Here is an 18129-nt window from a genome sequence, read left to right on the forward strand (position 1 = left end):
CTGCGCCGCTCATTTTTGATGAAATCACTTCGTGACATCACCGGAAGTGATTTTCGTCAAAAAGATGGCGCGCCAGCTGACGCCGGAACGGGCGCGGGCGCCAGCTGGCGCCGGAACCGGGCGCGGCGTCGAAAAGGTTGGGGATCCCTGCACTACCTGACTCTGTTGTTAACATCCTCTAACCCCACCTTTACCCTTAAACTATCCACTATTGACCTCACCCCATTCCTAAGAGGTGTATAAGGGGCGTGCATAAGTGCACAATTGTGCCTATCGTCCCTGTCCTATTGTCCCCTTTTATTCATACCTATTTCCTGCATTCATAATCATGTTTATACTTGTACCTGTTATCTAATACTTGCTTGACAAATAAAATAAATAAATAAACCTCTTTTTAATTACAACCGTCAAAATAAAAAGATTGTAACATCTGTATGAAGTCTGTTCTCAGAAACCTACATCTGGGAGGGGCAGAGGGAGGGCTGTCCTTCAGCCCTGGCATCCAAGAAACACTTCAGTGCATGAGTCTCATGCACTGGGACAGCCACAACGCTGGCCAGGAACTGGGATACCTGTTGTGGAGAACATCTGGAGAAGAAGCTTTCACCTGAGGAATTGTGCTCCAGCAGGGCCCAGAGCAATAATTCTGCTGGCCAGTCCTTCTTCTTCTGCCAGAGGGGGTGGAGCTGGTAGCTTCTGGGGCTTGACCAGCCGGCAGGTGATGCGAGTTGGTGCTGCACACGTCCTGGGTGGAATGATGACGCGAAGGCCATTGTGCCTGCTGCCCCGCATGGACCCTCCACGGGCATCTACCATGAAACTTACAAGGAACCTGGGAGGGGAGAAGAAGACAGACACCACCGCCAAAAGACGTGTCATCAGAAGTCTACAGGCAACATGCAAAAAGAAACAATGGTGGCATGGGCAAAAAAAAAATTGGTTATAATATTGAATTGGCTAAATGGCAAATGCTTTGGACCACCAATAAGAAAATAACATTGCAAGAAATCCTCAAGGAACAAATAGATTTGGAACCAGAATTATTTCTGTTATTTAAAAAGAAAATGTGGGGAAAAATATAAAATATATAATATTACATATCCTAAAGGTTGCTAGAATTGCCTATGTTCAATGTTGGAAACATAATTGTATACCATCAGATGAATTGATTATTCAAAACATAATGGCATGTGCCTGAGATGGATAAATTAACCCTGATGCTACGAGAGAAAGAGGAGACCAAATATTATAGAATTTGGGGGAAATGGTATGATTGGATTGAATTAAGACAAATGAATGATGGAAGAATTAATGATAAGCAACTTATAGATTAAAAGTTTATATTCGCACAAATTGTATATATTTGTAAATAAGCACAAAATAGAAGTATATGAGATAGATGTCACACACTGTTAATGTCATAATATGTATATTTTTGTTCGGTTTTTAAAGATATAAAAGACCAATTAAGTTTATTTAGAAAGAAAGAAAGAAAGAAAGAAAGAAAGAAAGAAAGAAAGAAAGAAAGAAAGAAAGAAAGAAAGAAAGAAAGAAAGAAAGAAAGAAAGAAAGAACATAACATTGGCCATGGCATACAAGGAAAAGCTTTATAAGATGTTTCACAGGTGGCATCTTCCGCCAGCAAGACTTTCCAAAATGTTCAAAAGTCTATCTCCAAATTGTTGGAAATGCAAAGATGTATCAGGCACATTTTTCCAATTGTGGTGGACCTGCAATGCTGCAAAAAAGTATTGGAGGCTGATCCAGACATGGGTGGAACAAACGGTGGGAGAGAGTATTCCATTTAAGCCGGAATTTTTTCTCCTAGGAATAATCCCAGAAGCATATAGGAAGGATTTAATGTATCTAATAGTACATGTGTTGATGGTGGCTAGAATATGCACAATACTGGAAGAAGGAAAGCACACCGCCAGAAACAGAGATAATAAGGAAAATTATGGCCTGTGCAGAATCAGATAGAATAACCCTAGAATTAAAAAACAAGGGGAATCTGAGTACTATGAAACATGGAATAAATTCTATCAGTGGTTGCATAGAAGAAGGCAAGGTCGGAACATAAGTAGTGATGACGATTAGAATAATTAGTAAACAATGTTATCAAAACAAGAGGATTGTAAATGGTGAAGTAAAATTTATATATGTATACTTACATATATATGGCTGCACTGTGTTGTATTCTTATAATTAAAAAATATAACAATAACAACAATAACAACAATAACAACAACAACGATGATGATGATGATGATGATGATAAGGAGAAGGAAAGGAGGATGAGGAAGAAGAAGAAGAAGAAGAAGAAGAAGAAGAAGAAGAAGAAGAAGAAGAAGAAGAAGAAGAAGGAGGAGGAGGAGGAGGAGGAGAAGAGGAGGAGGAGGAGGAGGAGGAGGAGGAGGAGGAGGAGGAGGAGGAGGAGGAGAAGAAGAGAAGAAGAAGAAGAAGGAGAGAGGAGGAGGAGGAGGAAGGGAGGAGGGAAGAGGAGGAGGAGGAGGAGGAGGAGGAGGAGGAGGAGGAGGAGGAGGAGAGAGGAGGAGGAGGAGGAGGAGGAGGAGGAGGAGGAGGAGGAGGAGGAGGAGGAGGAGGAGGAGAAGAAGAAGAAGAAGAAGAAGAAGAAGAAGAAGAAGAAGAAGAAGAAGAAGAAGAAGAAGAAGAAGAAGAAGAAGAAGAAGAAGAAGAAGAAGAAGAAGAAGAAGAAGAAGAAGTAGTAGTAGTCATCTACAGGCAACTATCTTTGTCACATGATAACATGAGATCCTTCCTACAACTTCATAAAGGGGTTGAGGTGGGAGAGAGAGGACTCACCCTGTGTGGACAGGGCTGGCTACTGGACTGATGTTGTCAGAGGTCTCTGTGGCAGGACTGCTTGGGATGAGGGACTCTTCATCAAACTCCTTGGAAGGCTAGATGGAACAGAAACGGGTCTCCTATTATACAGAGGTTTAGACCTTGCCAATCCATGCCAGAGTCTCCATCACTTTCACCTCCTTCCCCCTGGTGCCATTTTCCACTACAAACGCTCTTCATCCCAACTCCACTTCATGCAAACTCTGCCTATTGCCATCTTGGAACCCGGAGGTTCTGGCACCTCTGCCAAAAAATGGGTGCACCTCAGTGGCGGGATTCAAAAAGTTTTACCACCAGTTCGGTGGGCATAGTTTGGTGGGTACGCTTTGTGCGTATGCACACACTTTGACCACCATGGCCATGCCCACCCAGCAACCGGGCCGAGAACCTGTTGCTAAAATTTTTTGAAGCCCTCCCCTGACCCCTCCCTACCCCTCAGCTCCAGTATGGCAACGCCGTAGCCTCAAAATGGCTTCGGTCAGGTCAGCTTCAGGGTTGACCACATAGGGGTGTCCAACCTGAAGACATGTGGACTTCAATTCCCGAAACTCCCAAGCCAGCCTGGCTGGTTGAGGAATTCTGGGACTTGAAGTTCCCAGTTCTTAGACTTGCCAAGGTTGGACACCTCTTGGACTAACAGGTAATTGATCAACAAGGCCTCTGTGGAATGCTCCTTCAGCTCCTGGCCTCAACGTAGCCTTGTTGGGCCGACACTCACCTGCTCAGGTTCCTCAGCCTGGATCAGGACCGTCTCAGGTGTAACGCAAGGGATTCGAGGGATAGCTGGTGATTCCTCCCTTCTGTGTTGCAAAACAAGTTTTAAAACAGGAAGAAGAGTGTTGGGAAAACAGGGTGCCGTCTGGCCTGCCTTGAAGCCTTACCTCCAAGGGCTTAACAACACGACTGAGGTGGGCCATAAGGGCAGGGGTCTCCAAATTTGGCAACTTGAAGACTATGCTGGCTGAGGAATTCTGGGAGTTGAAGTCCACAAGTCTTCAAGTTGCCAAGTTTGGGGATCCCTGCCATAAGGGCTCAGTATGATGTTGCATTGCCCAACCAACATGGTATGAATCAGTTACCCAAGCATATGAATTTTGATCACGTGACTATGTGGATGCTGCAATGGTCATAAAGTGTGAAAAATGGTCATAAGTCACCTTTTTGGGCACTGTTGTAACTTTGAACGTTCACTAAATGAACTCTTATAAGTTGAGGACTATCTGTGTAGCCGCCCTCCCCATATCTTACGTGTGATCCAATTTGGGGACAAATTCCACAATTTCTCTCTCATCTTCCTGATACTGAAGTTCCCGTTTCTGCGTCTTGATACCTGGCAGTTCATCTCCTAAAAATTAGAGAGACAAAGAACAGGGTGCAAAAACAGAGCTCAGACAAAACGAAATCAACAGAGGAAAGTTCAACCCTTTCGTGGCCTAGAATTTGCACGAGGAAGGCGGACAAGGGCATCCATTTCCATGGACCATTCCTGTAGCTAATACTTAATCCGGAGCCCCGTTGATCTGCCGGCACATTCAACCAAACATGTTGCAGGCGCGATTGGACCACATCTCCCAGAATTCCATTGGGCTTTCCAACCCAGGTGGAAAAAAAGGCTGGGGGAGGTTTGTTGGTGGGCTGAATCTCCTATAGAAGCCCACCAATGTAATGAAGGTGTCTTCCTACTGTGACTAATATATAATCCAGATGTGTCTTCTTGAATAATATCTGTACAAATCTTGAGGTCTCGTGTGACTTCATCCTGAAATCAGTGGTGCATGATTCAGCTGGTTCGCACCACTTCGGGAGAACCGGTTGTTAACTTTCCGAGCAGTTTGGTGAACTGGTTGTTGGAAGAAATCCAACAAGAAGTTCGGTAAAGGCTGGAAATGGGCCCGTTTCTGGCTTCCAGAGAGCCTCCTGTGTCCGGGGAGGGCAAACACACCCCGGTCATGGTGCAGGAGGCCGACTAGATTACAATATGCAAAATTTGATTCAGTGATGGAGTTGGACTTTCTGAGTTAGCAATTCCTATTTCACACCACCTTCCTCTTCTTTTAATGACCCCATAATCCCTTGAGGGGTGGAGTCAGGGCAACTGAATGGAGCTGAGTTTTTACTGGCCTACTGCCTTTCTTGTTGCCAGTGCAGAGTTTGCTCAGCAGATATATTCTCAACGTGCCCAGAGAGAGAAATATCTGCCTCTACCTAGGATTGAACTCACAGCCTCCTGTTTGTGAGGCAAGAGCTCCACCTCTAGGCCACCACAGCACTCCCTAGTTCACACCACCTTGAATTCTCTGAAAAACAACAGTCGGGCCTATGTTTGAGGATCATCAGCAAACAAAGTGTTGCTAAGTTGGTGGAATAGTGTTCTTCGTTTTTCAGATGATGGGATTTTTAGAAGAAACTACTCCCTGCTAGAAGATGAAAATAAGGGATGGAGAAAGAGGTCGGATTTCTTGGAGAATCACGAGGAAAGGAATGGCTCAAATCTTTGGAAAATGATAGGGAGAAGCTGCCTTAGGTCCCAGGAGGAGACATGAATGGGAAAAAAAGGTGGTGACACATGAAGGAAACAACAGCTGGTAGGGCAGGGGTGGAAAATGGTGGCCCTTTTATGACTTGTGGACTTCAACGCCCAGAATTTCTGAGCCAGCCATTTTGGTTCAGGAATTCTGGGAGTTGAAGTCCACAAGTCATAAAGGGGCCATTGTTCCCCATCTCTTGTGTTTAAGGCGGGGGGGTGTCTTCAAACTTGACAGCTTTAAGGCTTGTGGACTTCAACTCCCAGAATTCCTTCTCCAGTCATGTTAGCTCGGGAACTCTGGGAGTTGAAGTCCACAAGTCTTAAACTTGCCAAGTTTGAAGACCCTTGGTTTAAGGAATGAGGGAGAAGTCAAATCAATGCTGGGTTTTTTTCACCTTTCCCTTGGTGGTATTTTGAGATCCTTGAAAAGGATGGGGTTGGGGGGGTGATTTTTTGGGGGGACATTCTGTTCCATCTCTTGAAAGCCTCCCTGGCTGCTCATATTGGCCAATCTAATGCCACTTCTGGCAAGCATTCCCACATATCAGTTAGTCCCAGAATGGAATAGAAGAAGAGGATGAGGGCAGGGAGGTTGCAGATGGCCAAAGAGTCTCTTCCTTGGGCAGGAGGTTGGACTAGATGACCTAAAAGCTCTCTTCCAACTCTGTTAATCTAAAGAAGATGGCACAACGAAAGGCCTTTTTTCCCCACACCTTGGCTGCCTTGTCGCTAAATACAAAGGAGAACACCACAGCAAACCGGTTCAAAATGGCACCCAAATTCTCTTCACCGTATAACATCAACATTAAGTCAAATGCTCAGCTTAGGTCAAAAAGCGAATCAAAAGTGTTACGGGGGGGGAGAGAGATGGAAGAGAATTCTGCATAGCGCTGGTGGAAAGCAAAGAGGACTCAAGAAAAGAAAAGCCAAGTGAGGCAGTCAAAGAAGTTGGGTTATTTTAGGCCAATGTTCTAGGACAGAGGTCTCCAAACTTGGCCACTTTAAGACTTGTGGACTTCAACTCCCAGAATTCCCCAGCCAGAATTCTGGGAGTTGAAGTCCACAAGTCTTAAAGTGGCCAAGTTTGGGGACCCCTGTTCTAAGATGTGTGGACTTCACCTCATGCCGGCTGGGAAATTCTGGGAGTTGAAGTCCATGCATCTCCAAATTGCACTTGCCTAGAAGAGTGCAATAAACCTGCTAGCGAGGCCTCCAACTCCTTTCAGTACCCCTTCTGCAAGCTAGCAGTAAACAAAGAACCTGCAGCGATGAAATGGTGGTTTGCTCACATGGGTCACCCTGAACCCCCGCCCCTTCAGTCACAGATACAATGGATAAGGAGACAGTGAGTGAGCTGCCCCCCCTAGAAGCCACAGCTGGCGTGGAATGGAGGCATGGGAGAGGCCCGAACGTGTCCCGTGTTGGGGTGGAATGGGGTCGATGGGGCGGGCGGGTGAGCCAAACCCACAACAATACACACAATCCATACCCAGGAGAGTTACGTGAGTCGTGCCTGCAAAGCAAGAGAAAACAGAGCAGGTTTATAGAGTTGGTTGAAGGCCGTGGACTCCGTTGCCCTAGTTTTAGTTAAGTTTGGTCTAGGAGGGATCTCCAAAGATGGCCACTTTTACGACTTGTGGACTTCAACTTCCAGAATTCTGGCTGGGGAATTCTGGGAGTTGAAGTCCACAAGTCTTAAAGTAGCCGTGTTTGGAGAGAGCCCTGGTCTAGGTCCAGGCTCTGCTGGGGTCAAAACTGGGATGGAGAGGAAGGGGAGGTAACCCTCTTCTCGTCATCTTTCAAGACGGTTAATTAAGGGATTGGTGTTAATTGTCCCAAAGCTGCTTTTTCCAAGAGGCAACTGGACTTTCTGGTTTTTCTTTTGAAGACGTTTCGCTTCTCATCCCAGAAGCTTCTTCAGCTCTGGAGAAACTTTGATGCCTTTGGGGCAACCATGACCTGAATGAATGAGAACCTCTACAAACTTTTAGCTGCACAATTTGGGATGAACACCCATTGAATGGTGTGGGAATAAGGAATGGATTTCCAGAGGAAAAAGAATTGCAGAGTACAGGAACCAGGTTCTTCCTTCTTAGTGGCTGCATGTAGGAGAAAAAACTGGTAGAGCTGGAGGCGGGGTTAAACGAGTCATCTGCCTAGAATCATTACATGGTCACAAACAGTTCAAGTCCAACTCCTCTTGAATTCCATTGACCCTTATCTGGCCTCAGTTTAGTGTTGAAATTTAGTTGACTAGATTTAGTTGGCCCCCTTTGAATTGTGTGGGGATAAGGAATGGATTTCCAGAGGAGAAAAATTGCAGACTACAGGAACAATTTGCACCATTTGGGTGACCCTGAGGACACAGATAAACCTCCTGTCAGGGTTCTGGCGATTGCCCTAATTACATCATAAGCCTTAAGCCAAGCTTCAAATAAATTCAAAAGATTTATTAGGAGCAACATGCCAGCATTAACCTAAATGAAGCCAACTCTGGCATACATAATTTACAGTCACCTGTGACTCTGTTTCCCCCTCTCTCCCCTGGGTTTATCATAAATCAGATTCTCCAATGAAGCATATTCACGGGCCAGGTGTCATCAATCACGTTCTCCAATGAAGAATTTTCATGGGCAGAAGATCTGGTAGCCTAGCTACAATCTTTTTAAGATAAGAGTGGAATGTATTTCCATTTTCACTGGCAGAGGGCTGCAGGAGGCCATCGTGGCGCAAAACGGAGCCTGGGACGGTGGTGCGTGGCCCTCCCAAGCTGGAAGAGGGCTGCAGGAGGCTATTGTGGCTGAAAACAGAGTGGGATGGTGGCACGTGGCCCTCCCAAACTCCATTTTCACTGGTAGAGGGCTGCAGGAGGCTATTGAGGCTGAAAATGGAGCCTGGGATGGTGGCGCATGGCCCTCCCGAGCTCCATTTTCGCTGGCAGAGGCACCGAGGGCCGGTCCTTCACTGCTTCCAGGGCAGCCCTGTGAGCCAGATCCGGCCCGCGGGCCTTGAGTTTGACACCCCTGAGTTATAGTTATCCTCTTTCTCTCCAACGAGGAAGAAGGGTAGAAACAACTTGCAAATAGGATGTCATTGTCAACCCCATTTAGGAATCCCCTCTCCCCCCCCCAAAAAAAAGTGGGGGGCCACTTTCAGGGATGCTCCTACCAACCCAGTGCTTGGAACGCATGTCAATGCAAAGCCCCACACCCCTCACCTTCATCCTCAGATACATCCAGAATCTCATCCACTGTCTCTGGGAAGCTCATCCGATGCTTGTCGCTTAAAGACTGCAAGAAGGAACAGGTCAGATGGGAGGGGAGCCTCAAAGCTCTAAGCCCAGAGTCAGCATTCCAACTAACCAACTCCAAGCCAGTAAACCCCGAGACAAACATTTCCTCAAAGTTCCAATTTATTAGAGTGGTCATATTGGCACATCTGGGAAAACCTGAATCTGAGAGTTCTGGGTTTCCCCTTCCCAAAAGAGAAATCCAAGATCCATCCCCTACACCCACCAGTCCATCACAAGGCCCAATCAAATCTTCATCCCAACTGGAGACATTCCCCCCAGTCACTCCCCTCCAGGTGCAGGGCAACATGTCCTTGACTCTCTGAGAAAGAGTGTTGTTGAGTCTAATCTTCCACCTCTCTATGAAATCCCCCCTCCCAAATTCCCAGGCACTGAATGTGGCAGCCTTGAAGCTTCCAAGTAAAAAATGGCTTCCAAGGCTGACATTCTCTCTCTCTCTCTCTCTCTCTCTCACACACACACACACACACACACCAGGCTTGAAGATGGACCTTACCAGGAAGCTGGTTTCATCAGTGACAACTTTCAGCACATCGGTGACGGAAATGTAGCCCAGCCGCTTGGCGATGGCCAAAGGAGTGGCACCATTCTGCACAGAGAGAGAGAGAAAGTGAACTCTGTGAATAAAAAGGGTGGAAGTTCAACCAAGATGATGAGGTGCAAACAGAAACGTATCCTATTTCTGTAGCAAGGAAGATAAAGCAGGAATGATTAAAATGGAGCATTTTCTTCAAAAAAGGAGAATGTATTTAAGTATGTTTTTCACTTGGATACTACTTCTGAATTTTGCACTTGGGATGAAAAGAAAAAAATATGAAACTTTGATTTTGGTTTTGCCAATCAGATAGATTTGCCGTTATAGAAATGGCAAGTTATATATAATGTGTAAAAGCAAAAAGTTTTGTACCAGGCAAAAAAGAGTTGGAAGTTTTTTTTTCTTTTTTGCCTTGTACTTCCCATTTTCTTTCTTCCCTCTTTCTCCTTCCCCTAATTTCCTATTCCTATGTTTCTTTGTATTTTATATATTGAATGGATGAACGAATGAATGAATGAATGAACAAATCAAGGAAGGAAGGGGAGAAAGAAAAAAAGAAAGAAAGAAAGAAAGAAAGAAAGAAAGAAAGAAAGAAAGAAAGAAAGAAAGAAAGAAAGAAAGAGAGAGGAAGGAAGGAAGGAAGGAAAGGAGAGAGAAGGAAGGGAGAAAGAGAGAGGGGAAGGAAAGAAAGAAAGAGGAAGGAAGGGAGAGAGAAAGAAGGAAGGAAGGAAGAGAAAAAGAAAGAGAGAGAGAGAGAAAGAACAAGGAAGGAAGGAAGGAAGGAAGGAAGGAAGGAAGGAAGGAGAAAGAGAAGGAAGGAAGGAAGGAAGGACAGAAGGAAGAAAGGAGAGGGAAGGAAGGAAAGGAGAAAAAGAGAGAGAAAGAAAGAACAAGGAAGGAAGGAAGGAAGGAAGGAAGGAGGGAAGGAGGGAAGGAAGGGAGAAAAGAGAGAGGAAGGAAGGAAGAAGGAAGGAAGGAAAGGAGAGAGAAGGAAGGGAGAAAGAGAGAGGGAAGGAAAGAAAGAAAGAGGAAGGAAGTGAGAGAGGGAGGAAGGAAGGAAGGAAGGAAGGAAGGAAGGAAGGAAGGAAGGAAGGAAGGAAGGAAGGAGAAAGAGAAGGAAGGAAGGAAGGAAGGAAGGACAGAAGGAAGAAAGGAGAGGGAAGGAAGGAAAGGAGAAAAAGAGAGAGAAAGAAAGAACAAGGAAGGAAGGAAGGAAGGAAGGAAGGAGGGAAGGAGGGAAGGAAGGGAGAAAAAGAGAGAGGAAGGAAGGAAGAAGGAAGGAAGGAAAGGAGAGAGAAGGAAGGGAGAAAGAGAGAGGGAAGGAAAGAAAGAAAGAGGAAGGAAGTGAGAGAGAGAGGAAGGAAGGAAGGAAGGAAGGAAGGGGGGTGATTATCCACAATTATGCAAATCCTGACTGGGATCCTGTGTCCACTATTATTCAAAACAGCATTCCAAATTCTACACCAAATCTGAGTCTGGCAGCCTAATAAAATTATACCAGAGAGGGACAATCACTTAACAACGTGAGCCAGCCATGTGCTGCTGGCTCACACACGGCCGGCTCTTGGATTTCCACACTCACCGAACTGACTTGGTTGGGCGAAGCCCCGTGCTTGAGCAAAAGGGTGACGATGTCGGTGTGGCCTTGTTGGGCTGCCTGGTGCAGAGGCGTGTAACCCAGCTGAAAGGGGGGGAAAAACTGTCAAGAGTATATCCATGAACTGGAACACAGCTTAGGAACAAGGTCAGCCAATGAGAGCTGAATTGGGGGCTGAAACTTAAAAGAGAGAATCTGGGCGTGGTTTGTCTCCGTTCTGTGCTCAGCTCTAAAGTGAAAGTGAAAGTGAAAGTGACTTGCTTGCTTGCTGAAACTAGAGTTCTGTTCTGAGCCCCCTGAGCCGCTGCTGCTTGTGTTTTTGCTTATGTTACGTTGAAAGAATCTACAAATGGTATTGTAAACTTTACTTCATATTATTATGTTTATAAAAAAGTTAACGATCCTGCTGAATCAGTCATCTATGTGTTTTCTGGACGTGAACTTCTGCTGCAAACTCTAACGAAAGAGAGAGAGAGAGACCAGAGCAATGAAAAAGACACAGTGGACCTCCAACAGCAGGGGTGTCGACACTTCTACAGGTGTTGGGACGTCCATAAGAGGGGTGGGGCTTCAACAGCCTGGTTGTTGCTTCCATCTTGTCTCTTTTGACCCTATCTGCCCATCTCTCTAGACCAAGGGTCTTCCAACTTGGCAAGTTTAAGACTTGTGGACTTCAATTCCGAGAATTCCCGAGCTAACATGACTGGAGGAGGAATTCTGGGAGTTGAAGTCCACAAGTCTTCAAGTTGTCAGGTTTGAAGAGCCCCTGCTCTGGGCAGCCCTGTCCCATACCTTGGTTTTGGCACTGACGTCAGCCTGATGCTGCAGCAGAAATTTCACCAGCTTGATGTTCCCGTAATGGCAAGCCACATGCAACGGGGTGTAGCCCATCTGGAAGGCAAAAATAAACAGGGATAGACCTCACAACAACCATTAGGCCTCACAGCCTCTCCAGGGAACTCAATAGCCCGCTCCAGAACCAGGAGACGGTGAATTCTAGTCCGGTCTTAAGCCTTCCGAAATCATGGGCGTTCCATCACTGGAGGTTTTTAAGAAGAGATTAGACAGTCACTTGTCTGAAATGGTTCTCCTGCTTGAGCAGGGGGCTGGACTAGAAGACCTCCAAGGTCCCTTCCAGCTCTCTTCTGTTCTCTACTCTACTCTACTCTACTCTACTCTACTCTATTCCTTTATTCCCTTTTCCTCTGTTCTGTTCTGTTCTCTTCTCTACTCTACTATATTCCTTTATTCCTTTTTCATCTATTCTCTTCTTTATTCCTTTATTCCTTTTTCCTCTATCCTATTCCTATTCTATTCTATTCTATTCTATTCTATTCTATTCTATTCTATTCTATTCTATTCTATTCTATTCTATTCTATTCTATTCTACTCTACTCTACTCTACTCTGCTCTACTCTACTCTACTCTACTCTATTCTATTCTATTCTATTCTATTCTATTCTATCCTTCTATTTTCTATTCTATTCTATTCTATTCTATTCTATTCTATTCTATTCTATTCTATTCTATTCTGAAAGCCAGCTGGGTGACTTTGGGCCAGTTACTCTTTTTCAGCCCAACCCACCTCACAGGGTTGTTGCTGTAGAGAAAACAGGAGGAGGAAGGCGAGTTGCATTCTTTGAGGTATTTTTTAAAAAAACAGTAAATGCAAATAAACAAATCAATAAAATAAATACCATGGCCTCCCATCCTTGCAAGATTGGAAGAAAACCATCAGAACAAGCAACCTCAGCTCAGCTCCTGATCGTCCCTTTCTCTTGGTTCTTAACCCACACGATCTGTCCCGCTGCTAGCAATTCTGTGGCTCCTCCCACTGGGGGCTGGCTCCTCCCCCTGGTCCTATGGGACGATGGAAGGGGACTCACCCGAGTCGTTGCGTCCACTTGGACTCCATGCCTGAGGAGGTTGTCTGCCACGTTAAGGTGTCCTTCTTGGGCCACCAGGTGGAGAGGGGTGAGGCCACTCTGGAATGAAAAACAATCCAAGTTGCCCAAAGAGGAATCTGGAAACTGATCCTAGGAATCCTCCTATCAGAGCTGAAGAAGCTTCTTGGGTGAGAAGCGAAACGTCTTCGAAGAAAAACCAAGGAAGTCAAGTTGCCTTTTGAAAAAAAAACACCTTGGGACAATTATGACCTGGATGACGGAGAATCTCTACAGACTTTTAGCTATACGATTTGGGATGAAGACCCTTGGAATGGTGTTGGGAGTAGGAATGGATTTCTAGAGGAGAAACTGCAGACTACAGGAACCATTTGCACCACTCAGGTGACCCTGAGGACACAGATAAACTCCCAAGTGGCCTCAGCGGCCCTCTAAAAGGATGCAAATGACTAGCTCTGTCTGCAAGGAGTATAAACTGTCTATGTTTGTTGTCAAAATAAAAATTTCTTTTTTTAAAAAAAGAAAAGAAACTGTTCTTCCAGGAAAACCAGATCAAGGAACAGAGATTCCTCAAATGCTAGAACTCTATTGTTCTTGGTGTCAACTCATAAAATATTTCTACGGTCTTTTTTTTTAGATTTGCCATCAGAAAGGAAGGGGGGAGCAGTGCAGCAGCTTGGAAATCGAAAGTGCATTCCATAAATAGTTTTGCAAAGATAGTAACTAGGTGACTGAAGTTTCTGCCTTGCAAAATTCTAAATGGAGAGCCTGATTGATGACTCTGGGCTATGGATGTGTCCCATTGGAGAATATGAATTATGATATACCCAGGGGGTGGGAGGAAACCAGGGTCAAGGGTGACAATGAATGATGTGTCTCAGAGTCGGCTACACCCAGGCAGTGCTGGACATGATAACTTCCAATAAATCCTTTTGAAGTTCTGGAAGTTTGGCTGGAGGCTCAGGATTTAAATGGGGGTTAAGTGCTGGAATCCTGACGCTAGGTTATATTAAGCATTCTTGAATGCCTGTCCAAAAGTACCCCCTTTTCAATGGCAAAGCCTCGAAATTTCTCCGCTTTTTTCTCGTGCTTTTAACTTTTCTGGAGGCTGAGCACCCTGCTTCTACCTCTCTGGAGCAACTTCTCAAGGCCAGAGCTAAATTCGTCTGGGCTCGGTCTGGATTTGTAAGCAGCCGGCAAAGTGCTTCTACTTCCTATAGCTTGGGATCGAACCTGTAGCTATTTTCTTCCACTGCTTTCCAGATGGTGGGCTCTTCTTGTCCCTCTTCCTGCCCACAGCAGGTGGTTTGTGGGTCGCTGTTTGGGAAAAGCGCCAAGGGTAGTAGTGTTTTGAGGACAACCTACAACAGCTTTGGGGCTCTTCACCAGCTGAGTAAAACATCCAAAAAGGGGGTGGTGGTAGAAGAAGCAGACTCACACAGATGGTAGTTCCTCACTCTATCTCGTTTTATTGTTTTAATAAAAAGAGGGCCAAAAAGGTCCAGGGCCGTTCTTTATTTTCCATTTTAAAAAATTGGCAGTGTACGAACGAAAGAGGAACATGGCTGCCGAGGAGAACATTTGATCTTCTCCAACGGCAGCCAAAAAGATGGTGTTTATAGAAAACCTACAAAACAAGAGGATAAAGCAACAGATTCCATCCAGTTGCTATCCCCTAGCACAGGGTCCCCAACCGCCGGTCCGCGGACCGTACCGGGCGCATGGAACAAGCCTTACCGGGCCGCTGGTTGCTGGGCGCCGCCATCTTTTTGGTAAAAAGCAATTTTTGTCAAAAAGATGGCGGCGCCAGCGCTGGTGAGCTTTTCCGGGTAGAAAGCCATTTCTACCCGAAAAAGCTCACCAGAGCGCTGGCGCCGCTTATTTGACGAAAAATCACTTCGTGACGTCACCGGAAGTGATTTTTCGTCAAAAAAGATGGCGCGCCCAGCTGACGCCGGAACCGGGCCGCGGCGCCCAGCTGACGCCGGAACCGGGCCGCGGCGTCGAAAAGGTTGGGGATCCCTGCCCTAGCAGATGCCTTAAAGCATGGAAAGGCATTCACCAGTGCTACGCATAATTGGTGCAATGATTGTCTCGCTCGAGGGACATCTTTCATCCATGATCATTTTCACTCTCTTAAATACATGCTTTCATCCATGATCATTTTCACTCTCTTAAAAAAAAAGAGAGAGTGAAAGAGCCATCAGGTGGCATTATTGTGTCTTTTTATGTGTGTTGTCGTTTAATGAATCCATAATCCCTTATGAGGGATGAGGTCGGGGCAACTGAATGGAGCTGAGTGTTTATTGGCCGGATGCCCTTCCTGTTGCCAATGAGGAGTTTTGTCCGGCAAATATATTCTCATTGTGCCCAGAAAGAGAAATATCAGCCTCTAACCTCTACGAACTCACAGCCTCCCAACTGTAAGGCGAGAGCTCTGCCTCTAGGCCACCACACCAAAGTACTTTTACAAGAGGTGCTTTTGGGACAATTGCAGATGTGCAACGCAACTCGATGTGTTTCTGTTGTGTTGCGTATCAGCTGTACCCCCTGGGAATGCTGTTTAATAGAAGCATTTGCTCTTTGTAGAGGCAAGGAAAATCAAGTCGGCGTCCCTCGTCTGAGACTTCTGGAAGGATTACAAGATTAACTAAATGTCAACTCAAAAATATTTCTGTGGTTTTTTAGAGTTGTCAGCAGAAAGGGAGTGGTAGAAGTAGTACATTCCTTAAACATTTTCATCGATCATTTCTAGGCGACTGAGGCTACTGGCGTGCAAGATTACTGGAGAGCATGATTGATGACTCTTGGCTATGGATGTGTCCCATTGGAGAATATGAATTATGATACACCCAGGGGGTGGAGGGAAAACCAGGGTCAAGGGTGACAATGAATGATGTGTCTCAGAGTCGGCTACACCCAGGCAGTGCCGGCATGTTTACTCCTAATAAATCTTCTTTAAGTTTTGGAAGTTTGGCTCGAGACTCATGATTTAAATGGAGGTGACTACCGGAGCCCTGACACTAGATTTGGTTCTAGAACAGTGTTTCTTACCCTCAAGCAACTTTAAGATGGGTGGACATCTGCTTCCAGAATCCCCAGCCAGTCTGCTTTAAAATGCGTGGACTTCATCTCCCATAATTCTCCAGGAAGCGCTCTGTCTGGGGAATTCTGGGAGCAGGCACCTCTTAAGGTAGCTGAAGTTGAGAAACGCTGGACTAGGGAATGGAGAAGAACTCGTTTAAACGAGCAGAAACAACAGGACAATGCAAAGTGGGCCACTCTAGATTCCCATTTATTCAATTGAATTTGTCATGCCCCTGTTGGAGTCTGACTCCAAGGGAGAGATGGAACAGCTGACAGGGAGTGGGAGTGTGGCTCCGGTGGTTGTGGAGGAAACTGGGGGAGAGCACAGGCCGGGTGGGCATTCAGAGGAAGACCCAGGCCCATCCCCTCTTCATCCTAGGGCATCCTAGAGGAACGGATAAGAGAGAAACGTGAGTGGCGTGGTCTACGGGGGGGAGGAAGGGGCCCTGATCCCCTTCATGAGCTGCAGCTGGGAGGACTGTTTAAAAAGACAAACTGCATGGCCAAGTTGCTGGAAGCAAAGTGTGCATTCTTGTCGGAGGTTATTTGTGTTTTGGCTTCCTCCCCACTGTGGTTGCTGCGTTATCTGGTAGAAATCTGCAATTAATCATCCTTGCCTTCCGTAGTAATTCCTTCAGTGTGGTGTGTTGGTTTTTTTTTATTTCGAATTAACTTTACTTTGGGTGCGGACTGCATTTGCTCCCTCCGTAAACTGTTTTCTTTAAGAGCTTGATATCCTGCCGAGGATAATTGGACACTGGGGCCAAGTTGGAGGCATTAAAGGAACTTTCTGCTATTTTTGTGACTTGGTTATTTTTGTGTCATGCCTTGGGTCATCACAGAACTATTTCTTGGAAATCTAGATGAAATTCTCCTAGACGCTCCCGCTCTAAACGTGACTGCTTCAAGAATATGACAGAACTGTTTTTCAGTGATCGCTCTTTCCATTAAGGGAAGTGTTGCCAAACACAATAAGGCCACCTGATGACCCTTTGCAGAAATAAATCCACCCGGAGGGAAAAATATTAATAGAATCATAGAACCATAAGGTTGGAAAGGGATCTTGGGAGGTCTTCTAGTCCAACCCCCTACTCAAGGCAGGAGATCTTAGTAGAACCTTGTGGGAACATGTCCTAGCCCAACTAAGCCAGAATGAATTTCATAATAAACAAATGAAGCCAGAATGAACCTCCAGCTGTGTCCACCTTCCGACTCTTCCAAGGACCATTTAGATGTTCATGAGATGAACACCACGATGGAGACTAGACTTTGAGTCTTCACATGCAGAAGGCTTTCCTGGACACCTTGGGGTATGCTTAAAATATTGGAAAGTCACAGAATAGATTGCAATGAACTCAGTTATTCCATACTGGGCAACCTTTTTCTTATTCCTCCGTCATTCCTTTCTAAAAAGATGTACTGTTCTTTAACTTGGAAGGTGCATGATAGTTTTCTTGGTTTGTTCCTGCCAAAAGGCAGGGATAAAACAGCTTCTCACCTTATCCAGGCCTCCACGGTTGCCTCAACCCTTCCCCAAGTCCCCACCATCTGTCAACTCGTAAATCATTCCTATGCCTGTTTCCGAGTTGCCATAAGAAGGGTGGGGGGAAGGCCTGAGGGATGAAGGCCAGAAGCACATTCCATGCTTATCTTGGGGAGATTGTAGCCTAGGCTACCGGATCTTCTGCCTGCAAAAATCCTTCATTGGAGAGTGTGACTTACGACACCCAGTCCGTGAATGTGTTTCGTTGGAGAATCTGATTTATGACACACCCAGGGAGAATAGGGGGAAACAGGGTCATAGGTGATTGTAAATTACGTGTCTCAGAGTTGGCTTCATACGGGTTAGTGCCGGACATGTTACTCCTAATAAATCTTTTGGATTCCTTTGAAGCTTGGCTCGAGGCTCACAATTTCATTAGGGCAATCGTCAGAACCCTGACACCATCCTTCCGAAGAGGTTAACGAAGAAAAAGACCTACTCACCTTGTTTCCAAGGTCGCCATTTGCCTGCTTGGAAAGGAGCAGCACCACCATGTTGGCGTGGCCCTCCTGGGCTGCCAGGTGTAGCGGCGTCATTCCCTGCGTGGATTCCGCGTTGGCAGAAGCACCGTATTGCAATAGGCTGCAAGCCACCTCCATTTGGTTCTGCCTGGCTGCGATGTGCAAAGGAGTGTATCCATTCTGTCGTGGAGAGAGCAGCAGGAAAGTTGCGGAAGGCCCCATGTCTCCAAGCCTTTGGTCCTTGAGGAGCTTGAACCAAGACCTTCTTGCATGGTTGAAGCTCCAAGGGACTGGAAGTGA

At 45.8% G+C, this 18129-nt stretch overlaps 1 protein-coding gene across 7 annotated transcripts in view; it reads right to left on the reverse strand.

Moving 5' to 3' along the window:
• Positions 1 to 18129, reverse strand: part of ANK1 (ankyrin 1) — a 167780-nt gene that overhangs the window by 38733 nt on the left and 110918 nt on the right. For 6 of the 7 annotated variants that reach the window (XR_015750336.1, XM_087969895.1, XM_087969892.1 and 3 more), the window contains exons 17-27: positions 17812 to 18009; positions 12721 to 12819; positions 11627 to 11725; positions 10820 to 10918; positions 9199 to 9291; positions 8610 to 8682; positions 6882 to 6905; positions 4114 to 4210; positions 3584 to 3665; positions 2824 to 2921; positions 608 to 832 (exon numbers count right to left, since the gene is read on the reverse strand). Coding sequence is in view for 6 of the 7 variants with exons in the window: in XM_087969895.1 (XP_087826021.1) it covers positions 608 to 832; positions 2824 to 2921; positions 3584 to 3665; positions 4114 to 4210; positions 6882 to 6905; positions 8610 to 8682; positions 9199 to 9291; positions 10820 to 10918; positions 11627 to 11725; positions 12721 to 12819; positions 17812 to 18009 (1187 nt within the window). In the remaining variant the exon portion in view is untranslated. The remainder of the gene's footprint in view (positions 1 to 607; positions 833 to 2823; positions 2922 to 3583; positions 3666 to 4113; positions 4211 to 6881; positions 6906 to 8609; positions 8683 to 9198; positions 9292 to 10819; positions 10919 to 11626; positions 11726 to 12720; positions 12820 to 17811; positions 18010 to 18129) is intronic. The other variant, XM_087969893.1, reaches the window with a different exon arrangement.

The sequence above is a fragment of the Notechis scutatus genome, chromosome 7 (genome assembly GCF_049901735.1).
Source record: "Notechis scutatus isolate UNSWTSFEM ecotype Mainland chromosome 7, rNotScu1.2, whole genome shotgun sequence".
In the NCBI taxonomy this organism is placed as follows: Eukaryota; Metazoa; Chordata; class Lepidosauria; order Squamata; family Elapidae; genus Notechis; species Notechis scutatus.